The sequence below is a fragment of the Periophthalmus magnuspinnatus genome, chromosome 9 (assembly GCF_009829125.3).
Source record: "Periophthalmus magnuspinnatus isolate fPerMag1 chromosome 9, fPerMag1.2.pri, whole genome shotgun sequence".
Classification (NCBI taxonomy): Eukaryota; Metazoa; Chordata; class Actinopteri; order Gobiiformes; family Gobiidae; genus Periophthalmus; species Periophthalmus magnuspinnatus.
The window spans coordinates 24176931-24194058 of NC_047134.1; the positions used below are offsets into that span (position 1 = coordinate 24176931).

The window sequence follows — 17128 nt, forward strand, 5'->3', positions numbered from 1 at the left end:
AACTCCAGGTCTGTTTGCTATGAGGAAACAACATTTTAACATAGATCAGAAAATAGTGCAATATGGGTCTTTTAAAAGGTGCATAATGGAACTATCTAGGGTCCACCACCTACTTGTTTCCATGGAGAATAAGTAAACAACAATCTTCTATCAAACAGCAGCAAACTATGAAATATGCATGATATGAATTAGCATTAGTGGCGTGGTGTTGACATGAGAATGGAGCGAATGGTGCACAAAAAGCCTGATGGGAGCTGTATTAGAGCCTTACTCTAAGCTATTAAAATTGATAGCTAAATGATTGCTAGCACTGTCAAAGTAAACAGTGAGTTTGTAATATAGGCACTGTCTTATATTAAACTAGGCTCGGGTGACCAGGTTACCAAGATTCAAAACTGGGACACACCCGGGTTGGAATGGTTGGTATAAATAAAATTGTGAAAAGAGTCTGTAACGTTGTCTACTTGTGGGTCAGTATCACAGACTGCCTATATAAATGGACATAGCTAACACGCTAGACACTGCATTACAAATAGAAGTGATCATGGACGCACTTCCGGCTCCATCATTTCACTTTACATTAGAAAACTGTCGCCCCTCTATCGTTAACTGCTGTCAGACTTGTCATTTTGGTCTTAAAAAGTTTGTATTAAGCCGCTCTACATGTTCCTGATGTTTTTATTACACTATTGTGTCCTTAAATCAAGATATGGACTTTAATAACCGACGAATCAGGCGCCTTCTTTCCCTGAAGTCACTCCCGCTAGCGTTAGCAACAGGTTTGATTGACAGAGGTACTAAGCGCTTGCTCCTTGCTAAACCAGCGCTGTGGGCGAGAGGGGGCGTTACCTTTATCAGTCTTGCTTTGGATTGGCTCTTTGGTTACTATGATACACGAGTTCGAAGTTCAAAATATGTAACTCAACTACAAATTGGCCCCTATAACCGCTGGCCTCGATGAGCTTCATTTGACTTAAGCCAACGCTATGGCTGATGTCATACGCACTTAGTCCACTTCTTTATACTTGTACTCTTAGTGGTTTATAAAGTATCAGAAACAGATTTTAAATTAAATGATATGTCTTGTGGGCACGAGTTACCGCACAGCTGATTAGCCTTGAGCAACCTTTCAAACATTTATATTATTTTTAACAGAAAATCAAGGGGAAAAATGAATAAGAAATTTAGTTCCATAACAGGCTGAGCTCCATGTATCCCCCTCTTTACTGTTGGCAGGGATCACATTGGTCAAAAATGGGGACATCTGGAATATTTCTTGTTGAAAACTGGGGAAAATAACTGGTTTGGGATTAATCTGCAGGGACAGGGGCTCAAAACTGAGACTGTCCTGGGTAAATAGGGACATCTGATCACACATGTCAGACTATTGTGCGACTTGAAAAATGCAGTGAGCAGAAATAGCCTATAAATTGTCTTGTTTCCCTACACACTGAGGAAATCATAAGGAAAAGTTCATTGTATCCTGCACAACTGCCATTAATGAATTCACTAAATAGCATAGAAATGCACGTGACTGTAAAAATACGTGTTTTTCTTCATTCTCAGTGGCTCAGAATCAGTTTCACTCTCTAAACATGAGCAGAAGGTCCACGTGTCCTAATAGTGGGCCAGCTATAGTGATGTGACGTTCATGAACTGTTGGAACCGGATCTTTCTCGTTTTTTCTTTTCTTTTTTTTCCCTTTTGTCTTTTCTTTTCTTTTTTTCCATCATTATTTATTTATTTATTTATTTTAAAGAACCGAATCTTTTTCTTTCTAATTTGTATGCATTTTTGTACTGATTAACCCTAAACCAACATAAAAATCAGCACAGAAGAAAAGCAGGGGACAAAAGTGACAGGTTTGTGAACAAAAAAACATGCATTTTATTTCCTTTTATTATTACTGTAGTGCAAAGTTTTATTTACAGAAGGGTAGGGTAGGGCAGAAGGGTAAACACACTCTCAGTTTGAACCATTTTAATCAAATCTGACCCTTGGGTTATTTCTCTTTGTGATCAGTTCATAGATAAAATGAGTTAACATGTCGGATTCTGTTATATACATAAATACAAAAACAGTCAGTCTTTTCAACGACTCCTTGAAAATAACGGATCCAAAAGATTCGGATCCCATAAAAGAGGCGAAAGTCCCATCACTGGCCGGCACACTGTTCGAGGAGGACCGCCCCTTTCGCGCAGAGAGGACAGGAAATCTGAAACATTACGCACAGAAAGAGGAATCGGCTCGCCCCTCCCGCTGTCCTGCCTGGAGCGAGACAAACGTACTTGTTTTACCACAGAAACTTGTACGATGACAGCGGCATGTCTCCAGACCAGCGCTGCGCAGCCTTCGGGAATGGCGAAGGCTATGTCCGCACTATTTTACGCGGCGAGCTCGTTCCTGATAACCGTGGTGAACAAGACCGTGCTGACCAGCTACAGGTGGGTCAGAAGGTCACGTGGTGCATAACAGCTCGATAAATACGTTACTTTGGTTGTCACGTGACGATCGGCGTGCGTTTTTGCAGGTTTCCTTCTTACGCGTGTCTGGGAATTGGACAGGTAAGCGGCCAGGTGTACACTTGGTTACTTAAGTAAAAGTACAGATACAAAGGTAAAAGGTTATTCAAGTAAAGGTATCACATGAAAAAAATCTGCATAAGTAAACTATTTAAGTATCCATTTTAAAATGAACTTTAAGAGTAAAAAGATGATGATTTGTTAAAATGTAAATGAAAGAAACCTCTGACCTCAGGATGTTACTATGAACATGGTAAAAATAACCCCTCAAATCATCTGAAAAGGACTTTTTACTTTCCAATCCAGTTAAAAAATGTAATGGAGTAGAAAGTACAGATACCTGTTCTCAAATAGAGTAAAGTAAAAAGTATTCACTGTAAAATTTACTTCTGTATTCTACTTAAGTACTGTATTTAAATGACTACTAAAATGAGCCTGTCTCTAGTCTTTCTATACATTTACATACATTTACCTTTATCTTCCCCAGATGGTAGCAACTATTGTCATTCTATATGTTGCCAAAAAGAGCAACACTGTCCAATTTCAGGACTTGGACAGAAGTGTTTTCCATAAGGTCGGTCAATTTAAGCGTAAAAATCAGCGAGAGCAAGTTCCCAAATTAGTACTGTGAAATATTGTTTGGGTTTCAGATATTTCCTCTTCCATTGTTGTACACGGGGAACCACATAACAGGCCTGGGGAGCACGAAAAAACTCAGGTGTGCCACTATCGAAACTTAATAGGTGGTGTCATGTTAAAGTAGGTCTGATATCTTTTAGTTTATTGTTTATATATGTTGTTTTTTTGTTTGTTTTACAGTTTGCCGATGTTTACAGTGTTGAGGAAGTTTACTATATTGATGACGATGGTTTTAGAAGTGTATTTATTAAGGTAAGATTTCCTTTACCTGGAGTAGACACAATGGCCAGCTTAAAATTCCAACAAGAAAACAACATGTTATACAAGATGCACAGGAATATTTTGCAGTTGCTCCAAAAACGTAATGCAATACTCTTTCTTTTGTAGTAGTGGTGGTGGGTGGGGGGGTTGTTCTTGGTTTGCATGATATGTTCAAACATATAGTTCATTCAACGATGGATATTTTTATTGTAAAAAAAACACAAAAAAACTCGGTACTCTACAAATCTGACCTGTACCTTGTGTGATGCCGTCAGTCTCCACAACATTATAGCAACTACAGACTACAAGAGAAAAGAAATGGTTTGAAAGGAGAGATAAAGAAGCAATTTTTGTTAGGAATGACAATCCTTCCTTGTAGAATGGGAGACTCAGACATCATCTATCTCTATAACTCCATCCTCATCCCAAAGCAAAACAAAGAACAATAGAGCTATCCAGGATGCTAATATGTGTGAAATCACACATTAGTGGCTTGAATGACTATGCTAAGTAGGACTCAGGCACAGTGCACACTTGGGGTAGCACAATAGACCTAGCCTACAAACAAACTGTAGACAATAGGTGTTTTGAGTTTCAGTGTAGTTAGCTCCTCCTTTCAGGTAGACATAAGGCGGTGTCCACCTGTTAACTGACCAGAACTAAAGAAGCGGCTTGAATGAGCAAGACGTCTTCGCTTCTACAACATTTGTCCAGTTAACAGATTTTATTTATTTTTTTGTAATTAATAAAAGAAACAAGAAACTGACTTCCGTGTTAAACTGAGGTGCCCAATGGGAGCTGACGTTGACGTAAACGTCATCACAAGAAAGCGCCGTGTATCTGTCGGCCCCTCCTATGGATAGCTCCACATCACACTAGCGAGCTGCAAATCTTTCACCATTTGTAGCAAAATGTCTACGCAACATTGCCGAATCCTACAAGCATCGCCAATTAAGAAAATACAATTGGTGAACAAAGTACGTAGCAGTGGGCGCGTACCAGTGAAGGTGAAAACAGGAAGTGAAAATAAGTGATTTAAAATTGCTCAGACAGGCATGAATCACTCCAAATACAACTTTAAAGGGTAAATGAGAAGAAAACAACTATACCATGGTTAAAAGCTCTGAAAGGTCCATTTTGCAGAATAGGTCTTATTTAATCAAAGATGAGACAATAACTTCTGCTGTTTGTTTTTTATTATCAGGAAAACCTTCTCCAAAGCGCTGGTGTACAGTGTGCTCATTATAGTCACTGGAGCTCTGATTGCAGCTAGGTGAGTTTATTTGGATTACGTTCCACACACTTTATAAACACAGAGTGTCGTTCATAACTTCCTGCTGTTGCAGCTCAGACTTGGCTTTTGAGGTGGAGGGATACGTCTTCATCCTGCTCAACGATGCTTTCACTGCTGCTTACGGCGTGTACACCAAGAAAAAACTTGGGGTGGAGGTAGGGTTATCAGTGCCAAATGTTTACTCGTCTTATTGAGAATCCAAGTGTAAGTGTTTGGGCAGGGTTCATTTTTTTCTTGAGTTAAGGGGCCTATATTATGCTATTTTCTGATCTATTTATTATAATATTGTTTCCTCATCACAAACAGACCTGGAGTTGTGTTTTGCTTCATTCACACATGTTTAGCACACACACCTTGCGTATTTTTTGCGAGTTCTTCTTTCAAACAGAAACTGTTCCACCTTATGATGTCATGTGGTAATACAGGTTTATAAACTCCATACACTTTCATCATTTGGATAATTTCAACTTCAGCTCTGGAATTTCCAATCTCTACTGAAGTAAAGGTAAAACGTAGCAGTTAACTTGAAAACTACCACAGCCTGATATCACAAGGTGGAACAGGGCATTTTGAGCTTTGGAGATGTAGACTGACTAATAACACAGGATTACTCAACCATGTGTGAATGAAACAAAACACAACTCAAGTTATGTTTCTGATGAGGCAACTGCATTACCTCCTGCCTGCACTAAGATGATCCCATAGCCCTGAGTGTCCAACTTTTTCACTAAGGACCACATCTTGAAACGTGTTGTAATGGGAGGGCCACAGACGGATACAGTGGATCAGATGGGTGCATTTTACAGTTTTGAGCCATTTTGTCTTTAAAAAGGCGTGGAACATTTTAGGCCTTTATCTCAGTGCCATGTGAATAGGCCTGTCATGATAACACTAATGTTGAAACTACTTTGTGCCGCTGATGCAATTAAAATAAAGCAGGTTAAGCCCAGTAAACTTTTTTTATTATTTTAAAATCATTAAAAAGCCTCAGTCCTGGAGGTGATATTTTTATCTTTCGACAGCTCAAATCTTACCATATTATACACTATTACAAAAAAAAATCTATATATTTCATGTCAGTATTTATTGTGTGTACTTTTTCTTTGCGCTACTGAGAAATCTTTGGTATATTTTTCAGCTATACAATAATATTTAAGCGATAAAGGTTGAATTAATAACTTGTGTGAATTATTACATAATTCTGTTTATTTGTTGCAGCTCATGATTTTTTAACAATATTGTAGGTTTAGAATAGTTTTTCTGGTTTAAATCTGCTCTTGGGTTTTTGTGTCCGTGGTATAAATTTGTTTCCGTATCATTTATTTTCTATATATACTCCATCAATATATCGCACTTTGAAATGTGTTATCGTGACAGGCCTACCACTCACATAATAAAAAAAATAAAGCAAGATAAATAATCCAGTAAACTAGTAAATTTTTTTAAATACACTATCATTAAAAAGCCTGAGCTGCAGCAAATAAATATCAGAATGAACCAATAATAAGTCCTGGATGTGACTTTTTCAAATGTTACTGTTTTACATAAGAATAGCAGAAATCTCCACACTATTGCAACAAAATGTACACACAATAAAAATACTGAGCTCCAAAATGTATTGTTCCAGGTTTCACATACTGAATGATGCTTATAGTAATTCTCATGACAGGCCTTCATGTGATGTTATTCAGGTCATAATGGTAGAATTACTCAGGTTTGCTGTAAAAGATACTGCCTACGTTTAAATGGGCCAGTGCAGCAGAAGACCTGAGGTTAGGCCTGTCATGACTATCACTATATCGGCTTATCCTTCTACATATGAAGCTGGAACAATATTCTTTTGGGGTCAGTGTTTATCGTGTGTGCTTTTTTTTTTTGCACTACTTTGCACTTTTTTTTTTTTTTTTTTTTTTGCTATACGATAATATTTAAGCCGTAAAAGGTTGAATGAATAACTTGTGTGACTCATTACAGACGCAAACTATGCACAAAAGTCTGCAAAAAGTTACAGGCAGGAGCTGCTTGGATAGTAGAGATTGTGCAGTAGTGTGATTTTGGTGCTCTTCAGTGTAACGACCAGTCTCAAATACCAAGAGACAGTTAAAAAAAAAGTACAAAATAATTAAAAGCCTTTATTACGACATGGCAGATAACCTCAATTTTTTCAACTACACACAAAAGTGTTTTCCATTCTGCTGTTTATTTGTTGCATCTCATGATTTTTTTTTTTTTTCATATATTGTTGTTCGCCATTCCCATATTGTTGATTTATAATAGTTTTTGAGATTTAATCTGCATTTTGGTTATTGTATCAGTGGCATGAATTGGTTTCAGTATTATCATTTATCGTCTATATGCACTCCATCAATATACTGAACTTCAAAATTTGTTACTGTTACAGGCGTACATGAGGGCCAGCAAAAATTGGTCTATATATTGGTCTATAAACTAGGGGCTCTGAGTACTCAAATATAATCCTTTACTTTAGGGACTTGGCAAATATGGTGTCCTGTTTTATAATGCGCTGATAATCATCATCCCCATTACCATCGTGTGTGCGTATACAGGAGACTTGGACAAGGTATTTCTTTTTAAAATGGATGTGATACTCTGAATATTGAGATATTATAATGAAGATCTAATTATTTTTTCATTTTCTATACCAATATAACACCAACTCATTCACAGGCACTCACATTTCAAGACTGGACAAAAGTGCCATTTCTATTGTGTTTCATCATGTCATGCATTATGGGGTATGTTTTTTCTTACTTTAATTCAACCATTTAATTATCATTTTGTAACTTCATGATTGTATTTTTGTTATTTCCCTAAAGGTTTGTACTAATGTATTCCATAGTCCTCTGCAGTCATTATAACTCTGCATTAACGACCACAGTAGTAGGAGCCATAAAGGTGAGATAAGGACACTATTTTTACCTAGAAAACTTCCCTATCAGTTTTTGGCAGTGATATAGCAATATAATATAATTGTTTTCAGAATGTAGCAGTGGCCTACATTGGGATCTTTGTGGGAGGAGATTATGTGTTCTCTTGGACAAACTTTGTAGGCCTCACCATTTGGTAAACAACTCAAATTTCAACTGGTTTTACAGATTTCACCGATCCATGTAACTGAGAGCTTTGTATTTTCAGCATGTCTGGAGGACTTTTCTACTCTTATCTGAGCTTCAACACAACACCAGAAAGAACTATAGAAGAAGTGAAAACTGATGCAACAGAAAACCCTCCAGAGACACATCCAGCCAAAGATTAGGAGGGATTTATGCCACTAGGTGGTGCTATTTTTCTCCATACTGGAGCCACATTAATGTACAGTATTAGTATTTTTTTTAACAAGTTATTTGTAAATTATTCAAAATACTTGTTATGTTTAAGTAAAAAAAAGGTTTACACTCTGAGATTCAGTGAATGTTTATTGAAGATCAACAATTTCAACAGTGTGGACAGGTTTTCATGTCTGTAAAATACCCCTAAAAAGCAAGGATGAAACTACTGATTTAATAGAAATGCAGGTCATTGAGAAATACTAAAAATCAAAGCTTTTGGTAAATTGTGCACACTGCATCCTCTAACAAACATGTATATATTAATTACCATCATTTTCATCAAGCACAACACAAACTAAGGTTAGAAACACACTATGGATATAAGAAATCATTTGGCGTTTTGATTATCAACATGTAAGCTGACTTCCAGTTTGACACAGATTTCATGAGGCTAAGAGCATGCATCTACACAATAGAAATCATGAAGAATTCTATTAAAGGCAGGGTTTGTGAGCGGTTTAGTACAGTGTTTACGGATGTAGTGTTGTTAATGAATTAGTCCAATCCAACAAACACCTAGTTTTCTCTGGATACAACCCATTTCAGATCATCAGTGCATTGCAAGCTTAATCCAAAGGTTGGTGTGGTTACAGCTAAGTGCTTCTCATGCATCGTCGCTCCACAGATCTGAACTGTAACTTGTCCTGGAGGTAGGGATGGGACAATAAACAGTAATAACTATAACAGTTTAAATATGAAACCTGTTAATATTAAAATTTGAATTATTCATATCCATAACATTTTTAAAGTGTCAGCAACTTCAATAGTTGTCATGACATTATTGTTAATTGTGAATTTCAGTATCGTCCCATGCCTACTCGAGGGTGCCACTTGCTTGCTTCCATGATTATATTTTATGCTGTATGTGGAACTTTCTAGGCATAGCTAAAGCATCTCTATGGTGACGAGCACGTGGCAGACCCTCCACCAGAAAAGTTACATAGCACATTTTTAAGTATATATTATTCCACATTAACAATTTGTCAGTTATATTAGAAGTCAGTTGTTGAGAAAAAGTACTTGGAAACTACTAAGTGACCAGTTTATGACTTGATATTAGTCTAAACTTTAACGTTAACAGGCTCTGTGCACAATAGCGCCCAGCAACCCCACTGTTCGTGTTTGAAGTTTTTGCAAAGTTATGCTAAAATGAATATTTAAAGATGAGACAGTGGACACCATGTTAAACACTACATAAATAAAATGAATACTTCACCAGAGGACACTTCTGTTTCAAAAGAGATGTTTGTGTCTCAATGCTAACACTAATTTTGAGGCATAATAAATATTAAAACAACACTACAAACTGAAGTATTCTGCATTTAAGAATAATTGAGTAATTGTTATTTTAATTAATTCAGAATTTAAATAGGTTGTTTATGTTTTCTGATTTTAATAAGTGACTGTTAGCTTTGAGACACAGTGAACTAGCCAGCGGGTTACTGCGCACAGAGCCTATTGCTGAAATAATTTGAATTTGGATTGGAACAGACACCTGGATTAGACTTGCAATGTTTTTGTGTAAATCACAAAAAAAAAAAAAAAAAAAAAAAAGTCAACGTGCTTTATGTAAAAAATTTGCTGAATTACAAACACAAAACCTCCCCCAGCCATTACCAAAGCTGACAGAAAGCTGTTTGTCTAACCATTCTTGAGCACACCCTGTATCAGTCTGTCCATCAGAGCTTTATCCTTTATATATATTTTATATACTTACACTTCCACACACTCGTACACTCACAACAAAACTCGTTACCATCAAAGTGCAAACAAATTCAAACCATAAAAGTCTCCCCTTTTTGCCTTTACAAGACAAAGAGAAAAAACAACATTCTTCATATGGTCAAATCTACAAAATATAGCAGCCTAGATAAAATGGAAGCTATTGAATAAGGTGCGTTAGCTTGTGCCTCCCTGTTGCTGTAACTGGACTAGGTTTTCAAAGTTTGCGCCCCCAACAAAGACTGGTGTTAAACTTGATATTTCCAGCTAAACTAGTCAGCAATAGGTTGGTTCACATCCTAGAATTAGATAATCTCAGATGGTGGGCACAGGCCTATGTAACTCTATGGGCGTTAACATTTTTTGGAAGAAATATCCAAATCCACAAACGTTGAACCTGTATGGGTTTGGCTCCACAAACCTGCGATATTAATCTCATGAGTTGAAGGCCTTTCAACTGACACCAATCCTGTCTTTAGTGAGTTTGAGTTAATTAACGGCATAACTTTATATTGTGAAAAAAAATTATTTCACTTTTGTTTGTTTTATAGAGGTGTTGAACTTTGTCAGTTTTTGTTTCATGTGAATAGGCCATAGACTGTATATATAAATGGACATAGCTAACCTTCTAGCTGCTAAGAAGTCCGCATAGGTGCGCCTCTGGCTCTTATTCACTTTACATTTAAAAACTGTCACCCCTCTCTCTAACTGCTGCTCTCAGACTTATTATTTTGCTCTTAAGATATTCATATTAACCCACTCTACATGATCCTGGTGTTTTTATTTCACTATTGTGTCTGTAAATCTAGATATGAACATTATTAACAGAAAAAATCAGGCGCCTTCTTTCTCCTGCTGGTGTTAGCAACAGGTTTGATTGCCAGTGTTGCTAAGCGCCCGCTCCGTGCTAAACTAGCGGTACGGGCAGAAAGTTGGCATTACCTTCAACAGCCTCGCTCCAGATTGGCTCTTTGGTTGCTATGATACTTGCGGTCAGAATTCCAAATATGGAACGCCACTCTAAATGTGCCCCCACGACAGCAAGCCTCGATGAGCTTTATTTGACTGGAGCTGAACATTATGGGTGACATCAAACTCCCTTAGTCCACTTCTTTATACAGTCTATGGTTTAGGCCCATTAATCCTTAGCCAGGTCAACAAATCTGCACTCTGACAGCAAATACCACCATATAATTCTGACCTGTGTCCAGCCCAATTTTAAACTATACACATTCCAGTATATTGTGAACCCAACCTATTAGGTGTTTCTACAGCATTTTAAACAGGAAGGCAAATTGGGAGGTGGATTTTTTCAGGATAACAGCTGGATTTTTAAGCAGATAGGTTGTTGGCGAGCTCGATAAGTGCCAGCGCTCCATGGAGACGCTCCCTCTGCTCTTGAAGGCGGCGTTTAGCTGCTCCTCCTTGCTGACTGCTCTTCTCCTCCTCCACCGCCATCATCTCCTCTTCATTTTCTTCGTCGGACTCAAGGAATTCCATTGGATCTTGCTGTTCCTGGTCCTCAGCTCTCCCTTTGCCCTGCGCTTTCACTTTGGTGGTGGTGGGAGCGCGCTGTTCTCGGGTTTTCCAATACCTGAGGATAAAACATCAGTCAGTTCATGCTGTACAATAAAAACAGGCCTATCCGTACTAGCTAGACGGGATATCTTGATGTTTTATTGTTGTTTGCCTATGTATTGTGTTTATCTGTTTTCTGTTGACTTTTATGTGAAGCGCTTTAGTCAGATGAAGTTGTTTTAAATGTGCTATACAAATAAATTTTTATAGAAGAATTTTATATGAAAAACTTTATATAATTTGTAATAATTTCTAACAGCTTACTTTGCCAGCCACTCCGCCACAGCCTTGTTGTCCACCATATGTGCGTTCCCTTGACCTTCCTTGGGCTCCTCTCTCTTCAGCCTGGAGAAAGGGTGCTTGGGGCAGTGGCGGTTGGCATGCGTAAACCGATTTCCACATCCTGTAATTACAAAAGTGCCACCAATCAAATAAATACATCATCTTCTTTGGATAACATTGAAGGAGTATTACTTTTACTATTACAACTTACCCTTCTCTGAACAAACAAAAGGCTTCTCTCCAGTATGAAGACGCTGATGTGTCTTCAGCTGACCGCTCTGGACAAAGGCCTTTCCACAGTTTGGATAATCACACAGGTAAGGTCGCTCTCCTGAGAACCAAATAGCAAAGTTAAGTTATTCCTCTCCAAAATATCAGGTCTTTTTTTAAATAGAAAATCTTGATGAAGCTGTAGTTTAGACCTCTACAAATATGTTCTGAAATGTATGGGATTCTTGATATTATGATATCAGTTCAGATTTGAGTTTTTGAGCCTTTACTGTGGCAGCGCCCACACTATGAAACAGCACCCTCTGCCTGTCAAATCCTCTCAGTTTGTAGTGTAGTTTAAGACCAGACTAAAAACCCACCTCTTCACCTTGGAAATTCTAGCAAGGCAGGATATCTCAGTGTTTTATTGTTCTTTGACTATGTGTGGTATTTTATGGATATCTGTTTTTGGTTGTTGTTTACGTGAACCAGTTTAGGCAGCTTAAGTTGTATTTTAAATGAGCTATATAAATAAAATTGAATTGAACTGTTATTTACAGTGTGCACTCTGAACTGAATCCTACTTTTTATACAGATATAATCACAAATCTAAAACTCAAAACTCCAGTACTTTATGTTAAATGTTAAGATGCTTTTACGAAACTATTCAGCACTATTTCATAAGATAACTATTCGTTTTTAAATAGCTTTTGTGAATGTATTGTTCAGTTTCAGATGACATCACAACATTATATGGGCCAAAAATATTGAATACAGATGGGGGGGCAGATAAAATGAAAATTGTGATGATCTGATATTCTGTGTTTAGTTCAGAGTTGATACCTTTTGTTGTTCTTATAACTGTTTATATGATGTTGTTAAGGTAAATGTTTTTGTATGTGACCCTGAGTTGCTATGCCGACAAACTGACGTCAACGTTCCATTCGTCAGTTACTGCTCACTTTTGAGACGGCCTCTGTAAAGTTGAGACTACTGTTGTTTTTTGCTGTGGGTTACGGGCTACAGTAGACTTTGTATTCAGAAAATAAATACCAGAAGGCTACAATACTGTTCAAATGCCACTTTTTGGTGTATTCATACACTGTATATATAAATAAACAGCTAATCTGCTAGCTGCCGTGTTCCAAACAGGAAGTGATCATGAGAGCGCTTCTGGCTACATCGGCTCTGGCTCCAATTCCCTTTCTATTGAAAAATTGTTGCCCCTCTCTATGTAACTGCTGCTGGTCTTAAGATGTTTCTATTGACCTGTTCTGATATTTTTATTTCGCTATGAGTGGCGTCACACTCACTTAGTCCACTTCTTTATACACTGTCTATGTCTGAAACTAATGGTGTGTTACCTGTATGTGTCCTCTTGTGAGCCTGTAGAGACTTCTCTCGGGGAAAGACCCGGTTGCAGATGTTGCAGCGGATACGGCTCGATGATGTCTCGCCTTCACTTATCAGTTCGCGAACAGTGTCTGCTCGGGGCCGCCCTCTCCTAATGCCATCCTGACAGAACAACAGAAAGGGTTAGACATATGACCTCATCTATAGTGGCCGCCTTAAATTGTAATAAAAGTGGGACAAATTGTGCAAAGAGAAAGGCTGCTATTGCGTAGGCCTGTCACAATTACAAATTTTGAAGTTCGATATAGGCAATAAACGATAATATTGAAACTAATTTATGCCACTGACACAATACCCCAAGAGCAGATTTAAAGCACAAAAACTATTCTGAAGCTACAAAACATGAGCTTCCAGAAATAAACAGCAGAATGAAATACTTTAATACTTAGTTTGGATTTGTAATGAGTCATAGTTATATTAATTCATTCTGTTTCGAACCACTATAACAAAGAGCGAGAGACTGGAAGTGCATTAAATCAGAACTAAGTCACTACACCTGAAAAGTTATGATTTTTATGACAGAACAATTAGAATTTCATGTTAAAAAAGTTAATATATAACTTTATTTATATATATATATATATATATATATATATATATATATATATATATATATATATATATATATATATATATATATATATATAAAAAACTTTTTAATAAATTTATGTGGCATCAGAGGAAAGGTTTTGAGTTTCATAATAGATTTGGAGTGATACCTGAACTGTCTATTTCATGAACCATTTAATAAAATTGATATTAGGAAAGGGAGAATCAACATCGTGATAAAAAGGGTCAACATCTAAGAATCACCAACTAAGATTATCACCATGTCAGCAGAATGTGCAGAAAACCCCACTTCCCCATTATCAGCTCTTCTAGATCAGTGTTATTTTCACATATAACAAAGTACAGTAAATATGGAACCTATTCCTGACATTAAAATTATAATTATTCATCTGCAGAACATTTTTAAACTGTCAGCAACGTTAATAATTACCGTGATATAACGGTTAAACGCAGTTAAGATAATGAAAGAAGAGTTTACAAGATTGATGTTCTTCCTGTTCCTTTTCTTCATGCCAATGTCAACGCACATAACAGTTGTATTTGTAAATTTTCTGATTATTTTGTTTTTGCCATCCAAATGAAATGGAATAATCAATGAACAAAAAAACTATAATCGTGACACTAAATTTCAATATCGTCCCGTGCTTAGTTGAATCTTATACTTGAGCACGTGTTCTAGTTGCCACCCGAGACGTTTCTTTCGTTTCACGTGGACGTCGCTGTAACGCGTTGCCTCATTATTGATTCCATCCGGTTACATTTGGCGCGCGAAGAAACGTCACCGCGCTGCAGCTGCTGCGTAACCAGGAAGTGTGTGGGGTTTAAATGCATCGTGTCACACCCATATGCGCGGGCGATTTTTAAAGCACTCTTTATGCTTTTAAACTGTGTCCAACTGTAACTTTTGAGCGGGTAATACCTGTAACTAAATACCACAGAGTAAACGCCAGGTGAATGTATTTGACAGACGTTAGTACAAAGACGTTAAGAGTGTGTAATTATGAAGTAGTAGACATTGTAATTCACATGCTACTATCCTATACATATTTCTATACTATAAGCTAATTTATAATGAAGTTGAATGTGCGTTAGAGTATTTGCATATTTAGCAACTGTAAGAAGATTAGTGAAATGTATAACTACCTTGAACTGTTCCGGAGAGGGAGCAGTGTCCGCCTCTCTGACCGTCTGGGTCCCGGTTGGAGACGAAGCGCCGCTCACAGAGTCTGGACTAAGGGTCACGTTATGCGCGTTCTCCCCCCATTTCCACGGATACACCATAAAGTCACTGAATCCAGGGCTGGTCGGGGTCATTGCTTCTTTCCGTGGCTTGATAGGGGTGGTCTTAATAACAGAAACCAAAACTCTTTTGGGCGAGTCGTTGCAGTAAATAACTTGAGGATGCTTGCTTTCCGCCATAATTGGCTATAAAAACAAAATCCCGTAGCACAAAATTAAAAAATATAAAAGTTCAAAACCTGTGACCAAAATGAGTCGTTGAAGGCAAATAAATGTAGAATTGTCCCGAATTTCTTTAGTCGTGTGGAGTCGATGAATCCTTCATTTCAAATCAAAGATATTCTTCTCTTATAAGTATCCACTACTTCAGAACAAGCTGCACAAGAAAGTTCCCTTCTTCTCTGCACCGTGACCCTCCTGCTCTGCTCTGGGCGCTCACACAAGAGCCGTCCCGCGTTGCAAAAGCGCGCCTGAGCAGCGCACGAGCCAATCCCCGGCGCTTTTACTGATGCACATGTCGACATTAACCAATAGAAACAGGCCTACAACTGTACCACAGACATGGCACCAAATGCCCCGAAGCCCGGGGCTCAGCGCGCACAGCATTGGCTCATCATTTGGACCAATGGAATTGAAACCCCCGGCGCGCTCGTCCGCACACTGAGCCTGTGATTGGTCCGTGAATGTGTCATACAGGGTCTTTAAACTGGAGACACCCAATCACAGCATAGAGCGGTTACCAGACGAGCAGATGGCTCTTTTCCCGCGCTGTGGAGCCTGTTTATGTTATTACATTTTTGGTCAAGTTAAAGGGAAAGGAAAAGGGTGGTACAGAGGCGCCAAACTTACATAATCATGCAGGGTGGATACATGTTGAACAAAAGAGCCTATGTTAGGAGCAGAACATGGAAGTAGAGTGCCCTAGTTAGGCTCTAGTGAAGGGACAGGTTTATGAAGCTACAGTTTCATTACAAGATGAAATGGATTAAAAAAATATGGCTACAGCCAAGGCCTAGTGTTGTTTTTTACATAGGCTATTATAAGGTTATATTATCTCTAAGCAAGTTATTTGTATTGCTAGTGCTTTCCAACAAAGCTCCAGAGCCCTTTGGCCTAGCTCCATGTAGATAGACAAGCCATATATCATATATATGTGTGTGTGGGTGTGTGTGTGTGTGTGTGTGGGGTGGGGGGGTCTCCGGTCTTTGCTGTTATGGTAGTAGGGGCAGGCGTAACCTTGTGACAGAGGCGAGGAGGTTTCTTACACAGTTTAGTTTTGTAGTGGGGTGTGTGTGTGTGTGTGGGGTGTGTGGGGGTGTGTGTGTGTGTGTGTGTGTGTGTGTGTGTCACTGTGAAACATTCCCCATGGAGATACATAGATAGTTTTATGCCACATAATATAGACTGAAAAAAACAAATCAGAAAGCATTTCCTAAAGCAGTGAAGTCAGGACCAACTTGGGTCCCCAAAGCACAAACTCCAACAAGAGGTTGGCTTAAATATAATGTAGGACTTGCTTCAAGAAATTAGGCCATGATTTGTGATATTTTTATTCCTACTATCACTTTAAGGTAGCATATGAAACTGTTATTTTTTATAATTTAACAAAATGTAGTCCTGTTACTGTTGTCTTTGCCTTATATACAAGCGACAAATTGCTCCCAAATTTCTGCAAAACTTTTTTTGCACTTAAGCGACTCTACTTACGCCAGTGTCCGACCTGTGGTTACCAAAGGCAACAAGAAAAGGCGTGGCTATGTCCACTTCGTGTGTCCAATCATGAGGCCTTGCTGTAGTATATTAGAGTATTATATTATTCATATTATTATATTCACTGTGTGTTGCGCTCTAACCCTCCGTTTTACCAGACTCTGATTGGAAAGGCACGGCAAATCACAATACAACAAATCAAAACATAAATAATCACAAATAATCATCATAAAACATTAAGAGAGAACAGTGCAGAGTAAAAACCTTTCATGAGACTGTTCTTTTAGCTGCATACAACTGAAACACTCCTTCCCCATGTTTAGTCCTGCCTTTGGGCA

General features: G+C 38.0%; 2 protein-coding genes across 2 annotated transcripts; one reads left to right on the forward strand and one right to left on the reverse strand.

The window, feature by feature from the left end:
- The first annotated feature begins 2147 nt into the window (after positions 1–2147).
- On the forward strand, positions 2148–8139 carry slc35d2 (solute carrier family 35 member D2). Its single transcript, XM_033972196.2, has 12 exons — positions 2148–2444; positions 2531–2564; positions 3010–3096; positions 3173–3240; positions 3342–3413; positions 4627–4695; positions 4769–4871; positions 7205–7297; positions 7405–7472; positions 7554–7632; positions 7718–7800; positions 7873–8139. Exons 1-12 carry the CDS (start codon positions 2314–2316, stop codon positions 7991–7993), a joined length of 1008 nt encoding a protein of 335 aa, XP_033828087.1. The 5' UTR covers positions 2148–2313; the 3' UTR covers positions 7994–8139.
- On the reverse strand, positions 8135–15521 carry znf367 (zinc finger protein 367). The gene is made up of 5 exons (XM_033972197.2): positions 14985–15521; positions 13223–13373; positions 11860–11979; positions 11631–11769; positions 8135–11382 (listed from the first exon to the last, which is right to left on the reverse strand). Exons 1-5 carry the CDS (start codon positions 15258–15260, stop codon positions 11121–11123), a joined length of 948 nt encoding a protein of 315 aa, XP_033828088.1. The 5' UTR covers positions 15261–15521; the 3' UTR covers positions 8135–11120.
- Positions 15522–17128: the final 1607 nt, after the last annotated feature.